This window comes from Mizuhopecten yessoensis, unplaced genomic scaffold (genome assembly GCF_002113885.1).
Source record: "Mizuhopecten yessoensis strain PY_sf001 unplaced genomic scaffold, ASM211388v2 scaffold2995, whole genome shotgun sequence".
Classification (NCBI taxonomy): Eukaryota; Metazoa; Mollusca; class Bivalvia; order Pectinida; family Pectinidae; genus Mizuhopecten; species Mizuhopecten yessoensis.
In genome coordinates, this window is record NW_018404823.1 from 436,054 (window position 1) to 457,486 (window position 21,433).

The following is a 21,433-nucleotide window of genomic DNA, read 5'->3' on the forward strand; positions in this document are numbered from 1 at the left end:
TTTTAATGACACGTTTTCCCCTAAATAGACGATAAGAACATATGTTGCAGTAAGAATGTTAATTTCGGTCCAATTTTTGGTCTGTTTTGAAGCAACGATTAAATAGCTCAGCACCACAGTAAATAACTTCAATTGTTTACTATACTGCATTGGCTTAACGATTACTAGAAAAGGGATCTCTCCAATAAGAAGCAAAAACCTAGTTTTGGAATGGTATAACCGGTACCTATTAATATATGAACGACTATTAACATATCGAAAACTTGACCACTAACCAAACCTTGACCCGGATGTTTGTATTGGGTGTTTTGAATATTTTAATTACAGAAGTACTTTTATTCTCAATCTGCTAAAAGTCATGTATAAACCTTTTCATTGACTGCTGTGACGTTTTATAGCTTAATGTAGCCGCCAATTACATGTTATTATTCATAATACACCATATTCATACACACGTGCAGCTTCAGGGAAATAGTAGATCTGCTATGTCTAACTGTAATTGGCAATATTTGTTCTTGTGAATGATAAAACGAACATTTTCATGAATACCCAATATGATAAAAAGGATTTGCATCAGCTTACTCAATAGTTTTGCATATACACAAAAATGACAAAATTATTGTGAAAATAATGTTTATTTTGCCAAAAAGATATGCAATATTGAACAAATTTCTGGAGACATTCGATGAATTTGATTTTTCTCATATGAATCACATGCACATTGTTACATAACTACTTGCATTATCATATTCAACGTATAGTCAGCCGCTTATATGTTTGCGGACTTTAAGCAAATAGTGGCAAGTATGAACAAAAATAAATACATATACCCGAAACTTTAACATACAAATAATAATATAAAATGAATGTTTTAATCGTTGTTTCAGTTTCATTGCAGGGCATGTATATATTCACAATTTAATAATTCAGGAATATATATATATATATATTGTTATTGTTTGCATATACTTATATTACAGGACTCGACACAAATGTCAGTTTCATTTATGTAACTAAATACTTTTCTATTACAAAATGGACTAAAGTATCAGTAAGATGATTATTTAATATATTTGGCACGTTCAATAAAAGCATTTGCACAAGAAGTTGATTTTTACACTTTCATTGAAAGTCACGTCAATTGCTCTAGAATAATTAATGTGTACATCTAATATATTGCATATATAAGAGTTTTTATGGTATATCCGTTTGACGAAATTTCAGGGTTTTGCGTTACATTCACTTTCACGAATAAACTTATTAATTTTGTAACAGCACACGCCTCAGAGATATCCACAATGACAGCAACACACTAGCATTCTGTTCGGGAAATGTTCAGTTAGGATGGCGTATTTCCTGTACAGTGAACTGTAATATTTCAAACAACGAGAATAGTTCAAAAAGAGATAAAAGAAATTGGCACCTCACTTGTCAAACAAATATGTCCTGTGCACACTTATCACCTCGATACGAAACTAAATACCGGAGAAGAGGTATAGGGCAAAAATCAACTATTTCGACATGTTTAAACATCGTAAATGGCATTTAAAATGTCAGACTTTACATGCTATTAAGACGATCCTTATCAAAACACATTCCGACCGAAAAGACAATCCGTATATCTAACATATTTTATCGCCCTAACATTTACGTTATCGGCGAATAAATATGTTGTATGCTTCCTCTTACCTCGATAAAACGACACTTCCTCAAGCAAAGATCAATTATCACCTTGATGTGAAAACACCTTTATCTGCTCCAGGAAGGTAGAAGGAATTCCCGGCGGTTCGAGAACAAATAACACTATAGAAAAAGCTATAAAATCCGTGTTCACATACATGCTGAAAGAACTTGTACTAAATCAAGGTATTAAAATCTAAGGGAGAAATATGTAAAAAGGTCAGTTGAGATAATATCAGAAAATAACGGAAGAAATGAGTTAAAAGGCAGATACATATCTCTTAAGTGTTTCATTGGTGAACAGGGATGCTATTGCAAGGCGCGGGCTAATGTAATGTCAATAAGGTTTCCCTTAACAGGATCAAATATCAGTTAACATAATCAAGAAATGCATTTTTGTAATATCAAGAAAAACAAAAAAAAAACGATTTAAGAATATACATATATACATATTGTTTTATGCTTATAAATGTATACACTTAGAAGTTACTATAATTAGAAATATTATGACACGTGACAAATAATAAAACCGATATGATTTAAGTAATGCTTAGCAGTGAGACACATCAATTGATACATAATTCCCCAAATATACTAGGCTTTAAAAACCCACGTACACAGCACTTAGTCATTGCTTCGAGACAGGAAACGTTTCTTTACAAATCCTTTCAAGATAATTTAATTTGATAATGCAATTAACAGTAATTGACAATGTTTCATTTCATTCTGTTAAAGATTATCAAAACAGCTCCATAACTTTGAAGAGACAGACAACATTTTCTTTACATTGTGTACCTTAGAGTTTGAAACCTTCTTAATAAACACCAAGAGACAGAGTATATCAAATAGATATAATTTGTATATACATGTAATAGGTTTATGGTTTCAATAAAATTCAACGTCGTTGATCTATGCATGTCATTTTGTTAAATCTGTACATGTTCAGAGTAATACATAGTAGATACCATACTTTCATTTAAACAATTGCACACACAAGGTCGTGTAAATTGAACACAAACAGGAAGTAAACACTTCACCAGTAGTCGGCGTAAGGTTCATGCAAAGGCATTGGATAATCATGTCTTTCGGCAGGTCGAATGTTGTCGTATGAGCGTATGCCCCCGAATGGTTGAATACCCATATACTGCATGTTGATATTCTCCAGGCTCTGGTGACGCGACCCCCCGGACTGAGGTTGTGGCTGGTACTGAGATGGAGGGGTATGGTAGGCTTGGTGCGTTGGGGTGGAGGGGTATGAGGAATCCACGGCGTAGGCCTGAGCGCGCTCTCGTTGTCGTCTGCTCTGTTTCGACCGTGGTGCTTGTGGTTGACTTTGGCGCGAATATGGATCTTCTGTGGAAGCTTTAGATTTGCCCCAGTGTGGTATGGGGAACGCTCTCTTGTGTTTCTAGAAAACATTGAAAGAATCATGGTATTAAAAAAGGACAAAAAACAGTCTTTTCTTATCTTGCGTTCTAAATTAATCTATTTTGGGAGATGACGTAATTTCCAGAAAAAAACCATCAGTCTTATTATTGATATGACGGGAAATGTAAACAATGAAAGATACGTGCTATCAGTGTAAATTGCTACAACATAACAAACAAGTTCAGGCAATATCAAATTAAGTTTATATTGTTAGGATCAACGGCCCCCTAAAACTTGAAATCAGAAATGTTGTTCACTCCAGTATCTTTCTACTTCGACATCTTAATCTTTTTACCCTGCGTGTAATTCTTTTTGCAGCCGAAAATTAGAAAAATTTAATATCCTCAAACAAATGTTTTCTTTTTTTTAAAAGTGCCTTTACATCTCTATCAGCAAATGTAAACAAAATGATAATAGAAAATAGTTTCTGAAATAAATAAGAAAAAAAAAGATAAAAGATCATATTTTGTGTGGCCCGAAGAATAATTCATTATAAAAATGAAGCATCAAGAAAAAGTTGTTAAACAAGATACACACTGTTCTTTTTGTTAGCAGGAAAGACCTATTCACGTTATCCTTTTTTTCTCTCTTAAAAATAAACAATTTGACACCCCTACTACTGGAGACGTCTGGGAGACGGTTAGCAGTGGAGTGATGCATATCTTAGTCAGACAATACATCATGCAACAGACAGTGGTTATTCAATACTATCCGGCACACGGCACAACACTAGCTTCCCCGGCACACGGCACAACACTAGCTTCCCCGGCACACGGCAACGACACTACCTTCCTGTTCAGTGATAATCACACACACACGTCACAATCGTTCAAAAATCAAACACATGTGGAGGCGCATTCAGGGGGTATACATGTGTAAATTACCTGAATATCTTGAGAGAAAAATTTCTCGTGCTTGTTTCTTGATCTGTTTGGATTTTGATTTTCTCCCGAATTAATCAGATTTATAGAAATAATGGTTTCTTAAATTTATTAAAAATAAATAAAATAAATAAAGAGTTCTATAATTTATCAATGAAACAAGTAATCCGTCAGATTTTTAGATATTATTGACGTGAGCATGTGAGTCTAGTTAAAAACCGAGTCCAACAGCAAGTTAAAATTTTACCATATTTTCATCCATTTTGAGTTTTTGATAATCCACTTTGGTTCTTGCTTTGGTGATCTGTTTTCGATTTTTCCACGTTTAACACTATTTACCGAATAGTATATATTACTTTGCGGGTGATAATGTCCATTAATGTGTTTTAATTAACTTAAACTATGACAAATATGTGTAAAACATTTACAGAAGGAAGTTAATGTACCCTCTGCCCGGCCCCACAGATGCATCAGTGGTAGTGACCCCTCTACTGACTAGTGCAGTGATTACCTGCGTCGGCTTTTTTGTTGGGATCTTGCGACTGCTTATGTACGAGTTCCTTTATATTTTACAATACTTGATCTACCCCCTCGTAAAAGAAATAAATTGGGAATCTACGAAATCTATACTTAACTCCACTCATTAATTCAGTCTCCTGAAATTTAGTAATTTTAGATTACAAAAGAGTTAAGTATTCTCAAACTCTGGTCTTTTAAACAAATTTGGCAGTTAGTCTTCGGTCTAGTTTCAAGCATTGTAAAATTAAACAGACTTTTATATATGGAATTTGCAGTAGCAGCAGGAGATGTGATTCAGTATGTACTAATGACGTATCTACATCAGTATAATATAAATACGGCAGGTGTGAAAACACTTATTATACGAGGATATTCATCAACATTTAACACAAGGAAGCTGTCAAAGTAAAATGTACGATAATGCATTTCACTTTGAAATGTCAAATCTTAAAATTTCAGATGATATGCATACCAATTAGATGACTATATGGGCTCGATTACACGGCTGTATCTAAATAAGTACGACAAGAAAACTGCTGCACTTAAATTTGTGACAATTTGTATTATTTTTATCCCATTGTATAATTTGATACAGCACTTGCTGTGTACTGTCTCGTTACGTTCGATCAGAGATAAAACAAGTGGTCACTTAGAAATCTGAGGGCCTCTTATCGATACCCNCCCCCCCCCCCCCCCCCTTCACAAGATCACGGTATTAATGTCTATCAGTCGTATGTCGTTTTCACTAAATAACCTATTCAGGTCAAAATGAAAACTTGACAATAGCTTGTCTACATTTCCTGTTTTATCTATAAATCACACAGTAAACGGATTAACAAGGGAGCACTTCAGCCACACACACTCTGCTAGACAATGGACAATACATAGCGAACACTTGGGGATAAAACCACTCTCTACTTACCCACAAGAGCTAGAAAATTTCACAATACTTTTCCTTGAGTGTTAAGTATAATCTGCACAATTATTTCACTTCTTCAAATGCATAGACGATCTCAAACCATTTTCAATACATTATGATTTCAACAAACTTCACATTATTTTCACATGCGCAAACAAATCATGTTTAATTATACTTTTGTGAAATTAACGTGGAAACATAAAAGAAATACGAATTGTTATTTTTGGCATTATTATGTGCGATCATACACAATTTACATATTAAAAATGTACGTGAACATGATGTTATCGCACTGCATAATAGCCGAACTACCTGACAAAGACATATTAAGTTGTCGGGTACATCACATGTATCAGGTAGTAGTAGTTATTACAATTACTTACACAAAATAAACATTAATGTTCAATCCTAGCACAAATCGACCATTTAATCTTAAGCTCTGTACTTGTTTCCTAATCGCATATTTATAAATTTATTGTAACCAGCATAAAAAGTCAAATTAAAAGAAATGACCATACAATAATATGATTAAACACAATGGAACTTGATATTGAACGTCAGTGCCCTTAACAACTGCTAGCTGTACATGTTATAATTATCATATCCAAGCTTCGTAGAATAGTCGCAGTCAAAGCATGCTTAAAAGCTTTCATAACGATTAAAAGTCAAGTATACACTTTACAAACGAAATCGATTAAACATCAAATTTAGAATGTATATAATTTTAAATCACAGCGCTGTTTGTCACGCACCAGTCAATACACTGTTTTCTCTTATTTTCCTCTGGATTTTTAAAATTTGGCTAAAATCTCCGCAAAGCATCGAGTTTTAACCAAATTTGAAAACCCCTCGGGTGGAATTTCCCTATATCTTCACCCCTGTGCATGGAAGAGTCTTATAATACCGTACACTTCAATAAACAGTGGCTATAATTATAGTGTTATGCTTACACCTTTTGACTATAACAATATTCAATAAATACTCCATTATTCCATATTCCTGTTGTGACTTATCATGAGCAATACAATATAAATTACTATTATTTCAGCAATACAATAAAAAAAACTGTGTAATGTATTTGTACGTATATTTAGGTATATATTTTAATTATTAATGCGCATCTATAAAGATATAGTACATTTCAGTATACTACCTGTATGCAGACATGAAACATTTAAATATATATGTCAGGTATTAACATCGACAGTTATTATTTATTAGGGATAATTAAAACATAAATGCGACGATTGTTGTGTTATCATAGGTGAAAGGCTATACAATACATTCTGTATAGTAAGTTTTGTTCAAACTCGCTATCAGTGATTCCTGTGAATCTAATTGAAAATAAGTATCATCTAAAATATAAATGATATCTACACAAATCATATACATGTATATAAATATCACTTCCTGTATTATTTTATTACTGATAAATACTATGCTAACACTCCATAAAATGATGATATACATTATCATATTATTATTATGGAAATTATCAGCAAATATAATGGCTACATCAAAGTATTAAACATAATTACATTTGAGCATTTGTATTATTGCAAAATATAATGGTAATATTCAGTATAGTATCAGGATATTCATCGCATATGACATTGTATATTTCATGAATATTTAGTATATGTTATCACTATAATTATCACATAATATATATTGCATAGTATATATTTCGTTCTTTACAAAATATTATGATGGTTATGAACAGGATTGTATCAGTATAGTGAAAACATATGCAGTGTATTAGTTGCAAATATATAAAATGGTTATATTCAGCATAGTATCAGTATAATTAATTTCTATGTAGAAGTTGTAGTTTGTATTACTGACATATATACACAGCAACACACTTGTCCTTTTGGTGGCCACCATACAGAACAGAAGAAGCAGACTACTGAGCAGGACAACTTGTAAACATTACACTTCCTTTCACCCGGTCTTACACCAACATGCACCTTGAAGAGTTACAAACAATTTACACATTTTGACAGGCCTTGATATGATACACCAGGATGTATGTGTATGCTGCACCTAATGCAGGTTTCTGTCACAAAGCAGGTGCTCCCATCAATCACCCCGTATCAGTGGTAGCCCGGAGTAAACCACTTATATTTTGAGAAAGTTTATTTCAGGGAATGGTGGTTCAAACCTCTCTATCCAAGAATATTGTCATACTACCCTGCAGATAATTACAGGAAGAAAATAAAATATAATCGAAAAGATACCCTACATTGAGCATGAAGATCAAGTGAAGTATTTTTTATGAATGCATGGTTATTCAGACATTTATTTTAATAAATTCATGAAAATAAAAAGGTAAGCTTTTGTAACATTTTTGTAATTCTGATTGATCAGACAACACTTGTTTACATTTGTAAATGAAGGTACCTTTGACACAATTTCCTGGGATATAATGCATCAGGTAGCACATTATTCCGAAATTTGAAAATCTTCTCTTTGAAATGAAACAAAATATAAGTGATTTAGTATACAGGTAAAATATCACCACAGCCTTGGTATTTCCAACATTCTAAAAATCTAATATCCATTTGCCGACCTCTTGAACAAATAAACAACACAGCATCCATCTAAATAAGATCATTCAACATGCTCAACTACTGACCATGATCTACCCAACCGTACCCAAAATATCATGAAAGTCCTTACTCAGTCCAATCTCTATTGGGATATATTCCTCACTATCTATGATGAAAGATTACAGTGGTTATAAGTCATGTAAACAAAGACTGGAAGAACTGGCAAAGATAAGGATATATACAATACTGTACAAAGATTGCTTTCCTTTAAGTGTGAATTAGTGACTTTCACGGTGATTGTAATTACTACCAAAGTTTATTTTGTATTAAAAATGAAATATAATATATCATTAAAGTTGTAATTTGGAATACTTTCATGATTGCTAAGTCAGAAATCCAATTTTGTTTCTGCTTGAAACCATTACAATCAGGAAATAATCAGATAAAAATCAGGAAGGAAACAATATTGCACAGACTCTTTTAGAAAATTACTTTAAAAGTTGTATGTGATTATAGGCTACTGAACACATTATAACTGATTTAATAGGGTGGAATGTAAACAATGCTAAAAATATTTTCATTGACACAATTGTTACATGAATAGCCAGCTGAAACCAACCTGTATACCGTATCGCCAAATTTACATATAATCTTAGCAATTACTACTCTGACTTACAAATGTAACTCGACTACTGAAACAAAGTTGAGTTAGTAAGCAAAGACAACATATATCATGTATTAGAATAAGTCTGCTTTGATTATAACATCATTTAATATATTATGAAGAAAATAAGCTGTTATTTCATTAGTAACAGAGGTCAGTATATTATGTTAAAATCAGTATGAGAAAATTACCTAGTTACTAAATTAGTGCTAGGTTGATTTGATAAGTAAAGGGGAGATTTAGTGTACCGGTATGTAATTTTGAAAGCACAGCCACAAAACATGTTGCTTTATTGGAGTCAAGACATCAATGAACAGAGTAAAAAGCCATTTTAAACATTTGAATTTCGAAAATTCCATTTTGAAAATTCCATTTTTGATGACATTCTTAGTGAAAAATGGTTAGAAACAGTTTCCTGTAAAAAATTCATCAAAAGAATTTTTTCAATAATTTCTAGATTTTATTTTGTAAAAAAAANATCAATGAACAGAGTAAAAAGCCATTTTAAACATTTGAATTTCGAATTTTTTTTTTTGAGATTAAACAATTCAATTTTCAAAATTCTGTTATTATAAAATGTCATTCCTACCCTTAAACACAGTTTTGAAACATTAGATATGATTTTATTGTTTTATTTTTCCTCCAAAATCACATGGCACAAAACGAAGAATTCCTCCTGGTCTTTTAGAGAGGCATCGCTAATACAGGAATACTATTTTCTTTTGATATCACTGGCACGACATGTTAATATCTAAAACTGTGTTTTTATTTCGACAAACAGTTTTAATTTGTATAATTTTAAATTCTAAAAATGCAAACTATATGTTAGAAACTAGTAACTGAACACATTAACATAAAGTATTGATTCATCTAAACAACTACACACTGTTAAACGTCTGAACCCACTGACCTCAGTTGTTGGTTGAGGAAGACCATACAGGTCCTGTTTGATTCTATTAGCATCTTGTACTTCTTTACTCTGGAAAGTAAGTCATTTAGTGCATGCATTAAGGTGTGATAGAAACAAACAAAACTATCTAAAACAATCTTCAATTAACCAAAACAGAAATAAAATGTTTGATATTCAAATATTGTGCTGAAAACAATAATCTATTTGGAAATAAATGTAAGCATACTTGCATGCATTTATCTTTTTATTGCATTGTAAATTAACACATGCTCAATAAACAATTAAAAATTGTTACATAATGGCTGTATAAAGAAAGAGATACACAAGGTCAAAGTCCTCATATGTTTACTTTTGTATTCGTGTATACAATAATCTAAACATAATGACTGAATGTTGTCACTTTATACTCCACATACTGTTTACCCGGAAATTTCCCAGGTTTTAAGAACAATATTATACATTTATTCAATACAGGCCAAGGGCGAAATTAAAACTGGGCAAATAGGGATTTCAATTGCAAGAAGCGCAAATTTTGTTTAGCGAAACTTTCGGGTATGCAGTATTACATAAAACTTTATTAGAACATCATTAAGGTATATTTGCTGCAGTCAATACTATTTGAAATGACTTTTAATGAATCTGGAAGTGAAGACATACTCATCATGTATTTGTCACAAAACAAATAAACACAAAAAACAAATTTGATTAAGCCAACAAAGGTCTCCAATGCAGGTTTTAGAAAAGTGATCAAGAGTGACTCTTAGAGTGACACTCACCTTGGACTCATACAGTGATATTATACAGGAATTATTTATACACAGTAGGTGAGGTTCTGCATGCATTTGCGTCCACCTAGTGTTAAACTACTAACCTTCTTTTTCTGGACCTTTTTCTTCGAGTCGGCTCTATCTTCCTTTTGATAAATAGTGTCTATCCTTGTCATGTACTGATTCTCCTTGAACTAAACAAATGGGAAACTATAGATGTTTACTGATGCAAGGGAGATAACTCCATTTTTTCCCCCTGTTTTTGGCATTTTTGTTATGTGTATCATAATAATAAAGAAACGATAATACATCTGAATAGCTAAAATAGGATAACCCATAGGAGTAATTTTTGTTAAAAAAGCTATCTCTTTGTTAATCAATAAATGAATGACTTCACCTTTTCAGACTACTATCATTTAGATTCAACCTTAGCTTTATACCCTATACCATTACCATATATTTAAAATATTTAAAGTTTGAGAGATTCATATTGAACCTCAAAAAAGGGAAGTGAAACATCATTTGTACATTAGTATTCAATCATACCTCCATGTCAGAAGAGCTGTAGGGGTCCACAACAGTTGAGCGTGTCTGTGTGGAGGAAAATCGGGTCGAGGATGAAGCGGGCGAGATTTGCGGGTTGTAATATGTGCTAGCAGTTGGTCGACTGTACTGGGTATACTGAACAGGCTGGGACATCTGACCGGTAACTGGTTTGTGTCGCTCACGATCCAATCCACGGTCAGACCCATGGCTATACTGAGCAGGCTGGGACATCTGACCCGTAACTGGTTTGTGTCGCTCACGATCCGATCCACGGTCAGATCCATGGCTATACTGAACAGGCTGGGACATCTGACCCGTAACTGGTTTGTGTCGCTCACGATCCGATCCACGGTCAGATCCATGGCTATACTGAACAGGCTGGGACACCTGACCCGTAACTGGTTTGTGTCGCTCACGAGCCGATCCACGGTCAGATCCATGGCTATACTGAACAGGCCGGGACATCTGACCCGTAACTGGTTTGTGTCGCTCCCGATCCGATCCACGGTCAGATCCATGGCTATACTGAACAGGCCGGGACATCTGACCCGTAACTGGTTTGTGTCGCTCACGATCCGATCCACGGTTAGACCCATGATCTGACCGATGTTGTTCCACTGTCTCATACCTGTGATATTTCTGTAATGGAATGGTGATTCATGAGAAAAATAATTATTATCATAAGATTGAAAAAAGCAGGTATGAATACAGTTATACAAAGATATCTCTCCTCCTGCTCTTCCAACATATTTTTATTTCACACCAAGACAGTTATATGCACGTATAGGACATTTATTTAAAGCAGGCAAGTTATTACTTACTCCAAGGACCTCCGACAATATGAACAACATTTTTTATAACTTACCGAATCTTTCCGTTCGGGACCCAGTTGCTCGTATGTTGCTGGCACAGGCTTGTTGCCTCCTGTCGGGTCACTGCGAGTTTTACTGGCAGATACATGATGTTGGGGCGTTGAGGATGACGATACAATTCCCGATTGATCACTTGATGACACTGCCCCTGACTGTTCTCCGGATGTAACATCGGAGTCCTTAAATATATTTGTAATTTTAACATCCTCTAAGCTTACGATGATGTCCTTATCCGCATTCTTCTCCTTAGTCTCGCCGTCATAAGCATTCAGGTTGTCAATGGACAAAAGTTTGTCCACAATCTGTTGTACTTGACGATCAGCCTCCAGGAATGGATTTTCTGGTAAATACATAAGAATAACTGTCAATACTGTGTTGCAATGCAATATTTTTTTCTTTTCTGGTTATATTAAAATAGATGTTTCCCAATGAGTGTTGGTTTGTCAACATGTGTATCTAACTCAAATTATTTCCTTCTAAAATTGTATGAAGACATGAGGTTTATATTACTGAATGTCTTTTACAATTTGAAAATTAACTGGTAAGAGTATGTATACGTAAGATAAATATGAAAATCAAGCATCATGAGTTTGGGGACCTTTTTCTCTCTCAACATTCAGATATTATATCTAGAAAACCATATGTTTCTCTTGGGAATAGGTCATTTCTGTTTCCAATCGGAAAAACAATTGCCACGAATTATGTCCTCACAATGGAAGATTACATTGCAAAGCTTTGTTATTTGACATCATAATTAGAAGATTGACCTCTGAAATGTCCAAGCGGTTACCCTATATTGGGAAACCAAAATGTTTACCAATTCCTAAGAGGGTTATCCAATGAGTTCGGAGTTAAGAAACCTATTAGTGGCTGTGGTAGAAGTACTGTAAAATCATTAATTTTCGTGGGACATTAAATTTCGTTTATTTCATGGATAACAAACCCCCCCCCCCAAAAACATAAATTTGGTATGATATAGATAGGGAAAACTCAGAAATCATCGAAAAATAATGTCATTTAAACAGGCTAGTATATGAATACCACGAAATTTAAACCCCACGAAAATTAATGATTTTACAGTAAGTTTTCATATTACACACAACATAAACCAGGTACATCACACACTGTCAGTCCTGTATATTAACGTTACCTTTCTTATCGACATCCACATTATTTTGCTTTTGTTCGTAGAAATCTTTCTGGGAAGATTTCTGTAATAGATATAAAAGCAATTATAAAAAAGAAGTATATCCTTTTTAATCCAAGTTTATACATATATTTTAAATCAGTTCTACTGTGCACACTTATTTTTGCAACATGACTTTTCTGCTATTATCCGCTAAAATAAATTTGCATTTCATTCAATGTGAATGCCTTAGGTTCGGCATACACAATGTTTTGTGTGATACATATATATATACATGCACATGTATTTGCATTGAAATTCATGTGAAAATAAACATTGTGTAAATTATTATTACAATGTAATCAACAGTTTCCCAATATACCTGATATGTATGAGCTAGGAGGTGTTAAGAAACTGTAAACAAATATGTGACTGGTACGTAATTATTGCAATAGATTACAGAAGCATTTTTCATCACGCTATTAAATCATGTTCGTACACTCTTACAATATTTATTGACAAACTTTGTTTAATTACTGTAAAAATCATATAAAACTTTCAGATATTAGCACAGGAGAATTTACACCAGGCAAAGACAATTATACTTACAGCATTAGAATTACCGCTCTGGGAGGTACTCTTGGTGCCCAGGTCGGCCATACTTCTCTTCCGTCTTCGACTATGATTCATAGCATCTTTTACCTGTGAACAAAACATATTACAACAATAATCCCACAATATACAGCACACAAGTAGAAATAGAAAATAGAAATAGAAGACTCTGCTTTAAAAGGAATTTAACATGGAAATATTTATTTTTAAAAAATGAAGTGCAAAATAATCATTGGGTTTTCTTATGATACACATACAATTTAATTTAACACACATCAGTATCCTAAGCCATCAACTCTGTAGCACAGTTTGAATACGAGGTTAGATTCTCTGGTGCATTTAACCACCAAATGTACCTTTATACAGGTATAAAGTGTTTACATAGCCTTTGTGGTGAAGAAGAGTACCCAGAAGAGCTGGAGATATATAATTAACATCATGTAGAAGTATTATAACACTGAGTCTTTATAGTCATAGATTTGGCCTTATTTTTATACCATACCTGTCTATTGATGAGGCAGTGAAACAGGAAAATCAAAAATCCCTGAAAAAGATAGTTGTTAAATGTATAGACAGTCACACTAGGTTACTTCACATTTAATTTGGGTGTTGGTTCATTATTGGAAACATGTTATCCAAATCAATCATTCATATGTTAGGAAAGTATCATCAACTTACCTGTAGGGAGTTAAATATTGCAAAAAGGTATTGAAATATAACCATATCTTCATTAACAGAGAAAACACCAAATATCCAGGCCACGCCCATCACAGGTAAGAGGACACACAGACTCCGCATGGCAGTCCTGTCGAGTAGAAAACAATACAGCTGTATCATTATATATCTTAATGACTTATTCTACCTAAACACTTTCCTCTGATCGAAAGTTGCCAGCACTGATACACAAAAAGACTAAGAAATAATAATTAAGAAAAAAATGAAGTATATGCACTTTGTTGGTGTCAAGTACATCCTTATGGTACATGGTCTAAGGGAGATAACTTATCTTAAAACCTGAGATGTGCTGAAATATTTCTGGAAGTATTTATTTCTTTTATTTATTAACTATAAAAAACATTTGTCGGTCTAAATCAATAAGAAGTTCTAACAAACTGCCATTTGAGCTCTCATTGCTTAAAAAAGTTAGTAATATATTTATCAGAACATAATTATTATAGGAGATAATTATTTTTTGACAATTGAATACTGGTTGTGCAAAGTCAGACTTTTTATTCAAGACCCACCATAGTTTCACCAAGTACCAGTCTGCAAATGGTGTAAAACATATTCCTTACTGAACACAGCCTTCAGCCTAATGGTACATGATCTAAGGGAGATAACTTATCTTAAAACCTGAGATGTCTTGAAATATTTATTAACTATAAAATACATTTGTCAGTCTAAATCAGTAAGAAGTTCTTACAAACTGCCATTTGAGCTCTCATTGCTTAAAAATGTTGGCAATATACTTACATAATTATTATAGGAGATAAATTCTTTCTGGCAATTGAATACTGGTTGTGCAAAGTCATAAGGTAGTCTTTTCACTATTAAGACCCACCATTTATAGTTTCACTAAGTACCAGTCTGCAAATGGTGTAAAACGTATTCCCTACTGAACACAGCCTTCAGCCTCATTGTTCTGAGGTTATATTAGGTCATCCTTAACTTCTAATATTGCCGGCTGGGGATATAACCCTTGCTGGTTTGGTCCTTTTTTCGTTTCTCTATTTCACTTAGTAGAAATAAAAGCTCCAGATTTACAATGTTTTCACCCTTACTGAGGAAGAACTGCCTATAATTCCCTGAATAATTTATACAGTTGATATGCCAAGATGAAAGATTGTCATACTTTGCCTGTTCGCGGGCGGCCTTGGTCATCATTGTGTGGGTGTTAAACAGAGCCCGTATCACAAGGAATAATATCACAGCATTTATCTGGAAAATGTCACAAAAAATAAGTTAACACTGAAAGGCAATATTTAATAATTAAGACACTCTGTTAAAACAGAACATGGAAACCAAATTACAAGAATCTAAGTTCTTCATAAATATCATCAGAATCTGTTGAAGTTAACTTTTTAATATAAACTTTATTTATTTAACAACTAATATGAAACAAGTTATTTCAAGTTATATTAATCACTCTTGTTGGTCCGGCTGTTAGCACTCGGGGGGGTCTTAGTGTGGGAGGAAACCGGAGTACCCGGAGAAAACCCACGTGATCAGGCAGGTGACCCCAACCTTTTCACGTCCGATCGGGGAATCAAACCCCGGCCGCCTTGGTGAAAGGCAAGTGCACTATCCACTGCACCACCCGACCCACCCAAGTTAACTATTTATTGGCACATCCAAAATACCAACAAAACGTGTATTTTTGCAGTAGACAAGTTAATTTGCCTTATTTTTCATAAACATGGAACACAAATTACAGGTAGATCTTGAATGTGTTTCTAATTCAAACGAAATTTTTGAAATTTGACCTTCATTTTTCTCCTTAGGATGACAGAGCCTTACTTATCAGAAATGTATACTTATATAAGACACATACCTGATTATAGATTGAACAGATCTAGGATAGTATTGCATAATTACAAGATATTTACACTTGTTCTGTATAGAAACCAACATGAATACTTACAACAATGATTAAAATAACAGGTGCAATAAATGCCCATAAAACACCTGTTGTACTGTACACAGACAACCAGCAACTGAAAGTAGCAAAAAGACATAATATAAAATTATTTTCCTCTTAGTATTTCAAAACAAAGATAACTGCAATACAGGGAGTGTATGAAGGAGAAGTATAATTATATACCTCTCTCAAAGGCTGGTTACTAGGTTAATTGAATGACATGGTTTGGAACCTAGTTTACAGGTTGGCATATATCTTTCTTACTGCCATGGGGGGTAATTTGTCTGTATTACATGTAATTCGATTAATGAGTAATAAATAAATAAAAATAAGATGGAAGCTGCAGTCAAGCATATCCTTTTATCTTTATCAAGTTGTCAATGGTTTTTAATTATAATTCAAGAACTCAGTATATACAGTATGCTTGGATATATTTGTGTGGTCAAGTTTTCACCCTTTACCAGTAAAATCCATATTAGCCCAGTGTTTATGTCACGGTACGGACGAGGATGACTACATATGGTATATTACTCTATACAAATATTCACCATTTTGTTAAATTTGCCCGCCTTACAGTTTACTTACAACTGTGAGTTCCCGTATCCCTCTAACTTGGTAGCTCCCATAGATATAGCAACAATGACTGCCGGAATCACTGCAAATGTCAATACATGGCACATTAATCTAGATACTATGAATATCACATAAACAATTACATTCACTACTGATGTCAACGCTACACAAATAGAAATTCCTTAAAAAAAAGGGAATGCATAGTTCAAAGAATTTTCTTTCCATACTACCACAAGGTAATTTAAACTGATTCAAGGACAACTACAAGGAGGATAGATGATATTGTGAACAAAATGGGCTTTATTCATTGTTTGAGAAATTGGCTCCAGTAAATTATATATGATATTTTACATAATTTCAAGAGGATGAGGATATTTTTGTAGGTTTTTGAAAATCTGTTATACAATCATCCTTAAATGCTTATATCCTAACCTCTTATGAAAAATCCAATAATATAACATTTTATCACATAATGTACAGTGTTATCCAGTGAAATATACCCATGTGATATCTTTTTTGCATATTAACCCACATGTAATATGACCTATCATCCCTGTGACTGGTTGTAAGTTTCAATTGTGACGTTACGCCTAGGACAAGTATATGACGTCACAGACTTACGCACTGGAGTCAAAATGGCGGCTTTTTACATTTCAAGGTTGCATGAAAATTGTCGTTTTACAAGAATAAATGCCACAAATCTGGATTATGTGATATAAAGGATCTAATATACTCGTTTTCATTTCATATAAAATATATGAAACTCATTATGAATTTTTCCTTTTAGCTCGCCAGAGGCTAGGCTTGCTTAATTGAAAAACTCTTAGACTCGTTTCATAAATCTCATATGAAATGGAAACTCATGCAAGATCCTGTATTTCTTTCTTTTTGAGTAAATCCAGAATTTTCCTATTTTGTAAACTATATAGTCCACAGCTCTGCTGTAAAGGTATATTGTTACTTACACCAGGATAGCGGTAGGAGCCAGCGGATACGGGAACGAGTTGAGAACACATATAGTACTGTAAACGCCACTTCTATACCCTCGGCCAGCATCAAGAAAAACACCACCAGGAAAATGTAGTGAAGTACTGCTGCGAAACCTGTACACACATCCTGTGGAAGAGTGTCAAACCCCGATAAAGTAGCAAGTTTTTAGATATACATGTAATCACACAAAAACATAAAAAGACTCAGGTCATGTGATAACTAGGTTATTGAACTTATCCATCATATCCTTTGAAATCTTGAGTGTTACTGTATTTTTACCTGGATTACCTCCCTTGGAATACCATATGAACTGCATATTATATTTTTGGTATTAAGAAATTAATGCAGCTTTTTGCGATTCATTCATATAATCAGCCATTTTGAAAGTAATTATATGTGTAATAAAAAAAAAGAAAAAGGAAAACTTGTTCATAAAATGCTGAGGACATAAAATAAGTTCCTAAGGAGGAAGACGCAAATCTGCAATCAAAGACCATTGCTGAGACTGCAGAGAGGGCATCATGTTGGCTATGGTACAGACGGGATGAGCCAAACTGGAAACCAGCATCAGCAAACAGGTAATTCAATTCTCTTAAAACAAGCCATTCGGATTGATATGTCTCGCCTGTATGCTCTGACCATCAATGGACATGTCAAGTTTGGTTGGTCAGCACTAATAGTTTCAGAGAAACTAACTTAAACGCAAATACTTAATGTTGATGGAGATGCTGACAAAGTCAATGGACCATCAAAGGTAGGCTGCATCTAGTATTTGATGCGTGGATTGAGATGTACTACCTAAAATGCATCTACAGTCCATGCTTGGTTAGTCTAGCACTTATACTTTCAGTGAAACTAACTTAAATGCAAAAACTTAATGTTGACACCACCGTCATTACCAAAAGCAATACCTTAGTCTTGGTTCCGCTACTTCGTGGCAGCGAGACAATTACATGAAGGTCTGTCAATCCAATGATGCTACCCTATTGGTGCTTTACCTTGTTTTCTGTCCTGTTGACACCGACCAGGAATAGGAGGTAGGCAGCAAATAAGGCGACACATAGATGCATCAGGATGGTGGCTCGGTCACTCCTTACATACCTTTAATCAATGCAGGTAAAATACAGCTGAAGAAAGTGAAACGCTGACTTTGGAAAGTTTACCACTGATCTAGAAAGTTTGGACTAAAGCCAACTCAGCGATATAGGATCAGAAAATGGCTTCATCAATTAAAACAGATTTTACATATATATTTTATATCCAGAAGGCTGAAGAGTATCAGGAGTTTTCGTAAGTAAATACAAATTACATGCAAATATTTTTGCATAATAAATCAAGGCATTGGTTCATCCAAATGGCATGTATTGCCAAATACATTTGTTACACTGAATGTCATGCATTGCAGGATTAGAGCAGTCAATAACAAACCTTACTATTGTGGTTGAGAATGAACTTCTGAGAATATAAAAATAACTCCCACACTGACATTAATGTTTAACGGTGAGAATCTATTGTTTAAAATTCTAATGTATAATTTTCAGAATAATGAAATGCTAACGCTCATAACATTATTCTCCCACTTACTTCATTTCTTTTAGTCAAGCAACAATTATTTCATTTTTTTTCATTTTTTTTATTAATCAAATTGATTTTTTTTTAAAAAGGAAAGAATAGCAATATCCAGCTTTGATAACGCTGTCTTGATTACTTAATCTCTATCAAAGTTTGTGTGACATGATCACAACTACAATGGTAGATTTTAGCTCCACTGATAACTAACCTCCAGTAGCACAGGTACACGATGATGGTGATGAGCAGAAACAACATGGAGATGGCACAGCCTACGGCAGAGATGATACTGAGGGCCAACATGTGCTGGACTGGCTGTAATGCATCGAGTCAGATTGGTTAATAACAAAACATTAATGTGACATCCCTCGTACTGTAAGTCATTCGATTTGTGAAGCATATTCTCACATCAATTCCTTAAAGAGTTCATTCTGCATTCAAGTGTCTTGTGGATATCTCTGAAGATACATTCCAAAATAATCTGTTTATTTTAAATTAAAAATCCACATTTACATATTCAACAGTATATACAAAAAGATTCCACTTACAATTTAATACATTTCATTGTCAAAACCCTTTTGTTTTAAGCTGTTGTGGTCTAGAGTTATGTCCCCTTACCGTTTTGCCTGGACTCATAAGCAGAGCGAAGTTTGTGGTATGATCACAGGTACAGGTGGTACTGGTATCTGATGTACTGACATATCGGCAGCCCCTTGTAGACCAGGCCCCATTGGGAGTATTCCTGTGTATAAAGGACATAAGGGTTAAGTTCAAGCTGTTCTACGAAAGTTAATACGATATTTGACTTCATTAACAAAATGAATGCTTAACCCTTTCACCACTTTAGACCAGAATGGACTCATCCATATAAATGTATGGTAGAGTCTAGATCTACTAAAGTTACCTAGGGGTGAAAAGGTTAAAAGAAATTCAGGTGTACTAAAATGATGTAAGAGAATTTACGGCGTGCATTTTAGTAAAAAATAACACACTTTGCCCTCTTAGCATGGCTGCCTTGTTCCTCTAATATCCAAAAATGTACGCCCCAAACTCATGTCAACTTATAGTTATCAAACATAGAAACTGGGACCACTTTATAGAACACTGACCCCAGCAATGTGCATATGTGTAGTGAATAGCAGGCAGTATAACAGGCCGTTATCACGGTAGTAAATGAAATGCATTGAAAATAAATGCATACAGAGGTCTCTTTTGGCATTTTGTTTGTTATAAACATGTGAAGTACATGCAAGAAGAGATGACTAGCCAACGTGAAATAGTCAACAGCGTATTGATCGTGGTGACCAATCGAACACTGCACAAAAAAACTTGCCAAAAATCTCTAACCAAGTCCAACTAACCAGTTTAGGCCCCTAAAATATGAAATTATGGTTCAGCACGTTTCTTACACTCCATATAAATCCTCAACCTTATAATAGACAACAGTCTATTGATTGTGGTTGTCCAACACTTCACATAAAAACTTGCACAAAATCTTATCATCAAACTTGCCCCAAAACTTTAACCAAGTCCAATTAAGCTGTTTTTGGCCCCTAAAATATGAAAATATGGTCCAGCATATGGCTTACACTCGATATAAATGACTTAACCTCATAATAGAAAACTGTGTATTGAGTGTGATGATCCAACACTGTCTGGAAAAAACTTGCCCAAAACCTTTAACCTCAGAAGGTTGGACGCTGACGCCGATGCCAGGGTGACTACATTAGCCCCCCTATTCTCCAAATAAGCGAGCTAAAAAACGATCATTCTTACTATATGCTCAACAATGTGAAATTTGTGCTGTGAACACTTTCTTCCTGGACAATAATGATACGAAAATATTTTGCATACATTTTACCCCTCATTTGAGATATTGTATGAAAGATATCTCCCTCGCTGGAGGTTTCAGAGCTCGAGGTGGACATCTAATTCTATGCTTTTGTAACATTAAAATAATCTTGATAACCCTTTTCCCCAGAAGACAGCAGGCCCAGTATCTTTATATTAGGTATCATACGTCATTCAAGTTATTAATAGTTATTGGCAGTCTATATAATTTACATAACAAGCTTTATAGCATTTCTCTTCAGCAAGCTACTTAACAAACAAATATTGTGATATTAGTCTTTGTGGTTCTTGAGAAGATGCCTTTTTGCATTTTCTCACATACATTTGTATTTGACC

The 21,433-nt window shown here is 34.1% G+C and overlaps 1 protein-coding gene across 1 annotated transcript in view; it reads right to left on the reverse strand.

The window, feature by feature from the left end:
* Positions 1-623: 623 nt before the first annotated feature.
* Positions 624-21,433, reverse strand: part of LOC110446786 — a 93,560-nt gene continuing 72,750 nt past the window's right edge. Inside the window, exons 45-60 of the mRNA XM_021492104.1 lie at positions 19,865-19,988; positions 19,458-19,561; positions 18,676-18,778; positions 17,653-17,803; positions 16,700-16,769; positions 16,118-16,190; positions 15,329-15,414; positions 14,155-14,281; positions 13,979-14,020; positions 13,474-13,566; positions 12,889-12,949; positions 11,732-12,078; positions 10,867-11,505; positions 10,425-10,514; positions 9,554-9,622; positions 624-3,088 (exon numbers count right to left, since the gene is read on the reverse strand). Coding sequence (XP_021347779.1) covers positions 2,714-3,088; positions 9,554-9,622; positions 10,425-10,514; positions 10,867-11,505; positions 11,732-12,078; positions 12,889-12,949; positions 13,474-13,566; positions 13,979-14,020; positions 14,155-14,281; positions 15,329-15,414; positions 16,118-16,190; positions 16,700-16,769; positions 17,653-17,803; positions 18,676-18,778; positions 19,458-19,561; positions 19,865-19,988 — 2,554 coding nt within the window. The 3' untranslated portion in view covers positions 624-2,713. The remainder of the gene's footprint in view (positions 3,089-9,553; positions 9,623-10,424; positions 10,515-10,866; positions 11,506-11,731; positions 12,079-12,888; positions 12,950-13,473; positions 13,567-13,978; positions 14,021-14,154; positions 14,282-15,328; positions 15,415-16,117; positions 16,191-16,699; positions 16,770-17,652; positions 17,804-18,675; positions 18,779-19,457; positions 19,562-19,864; positions 19,989-21,433) is intronic.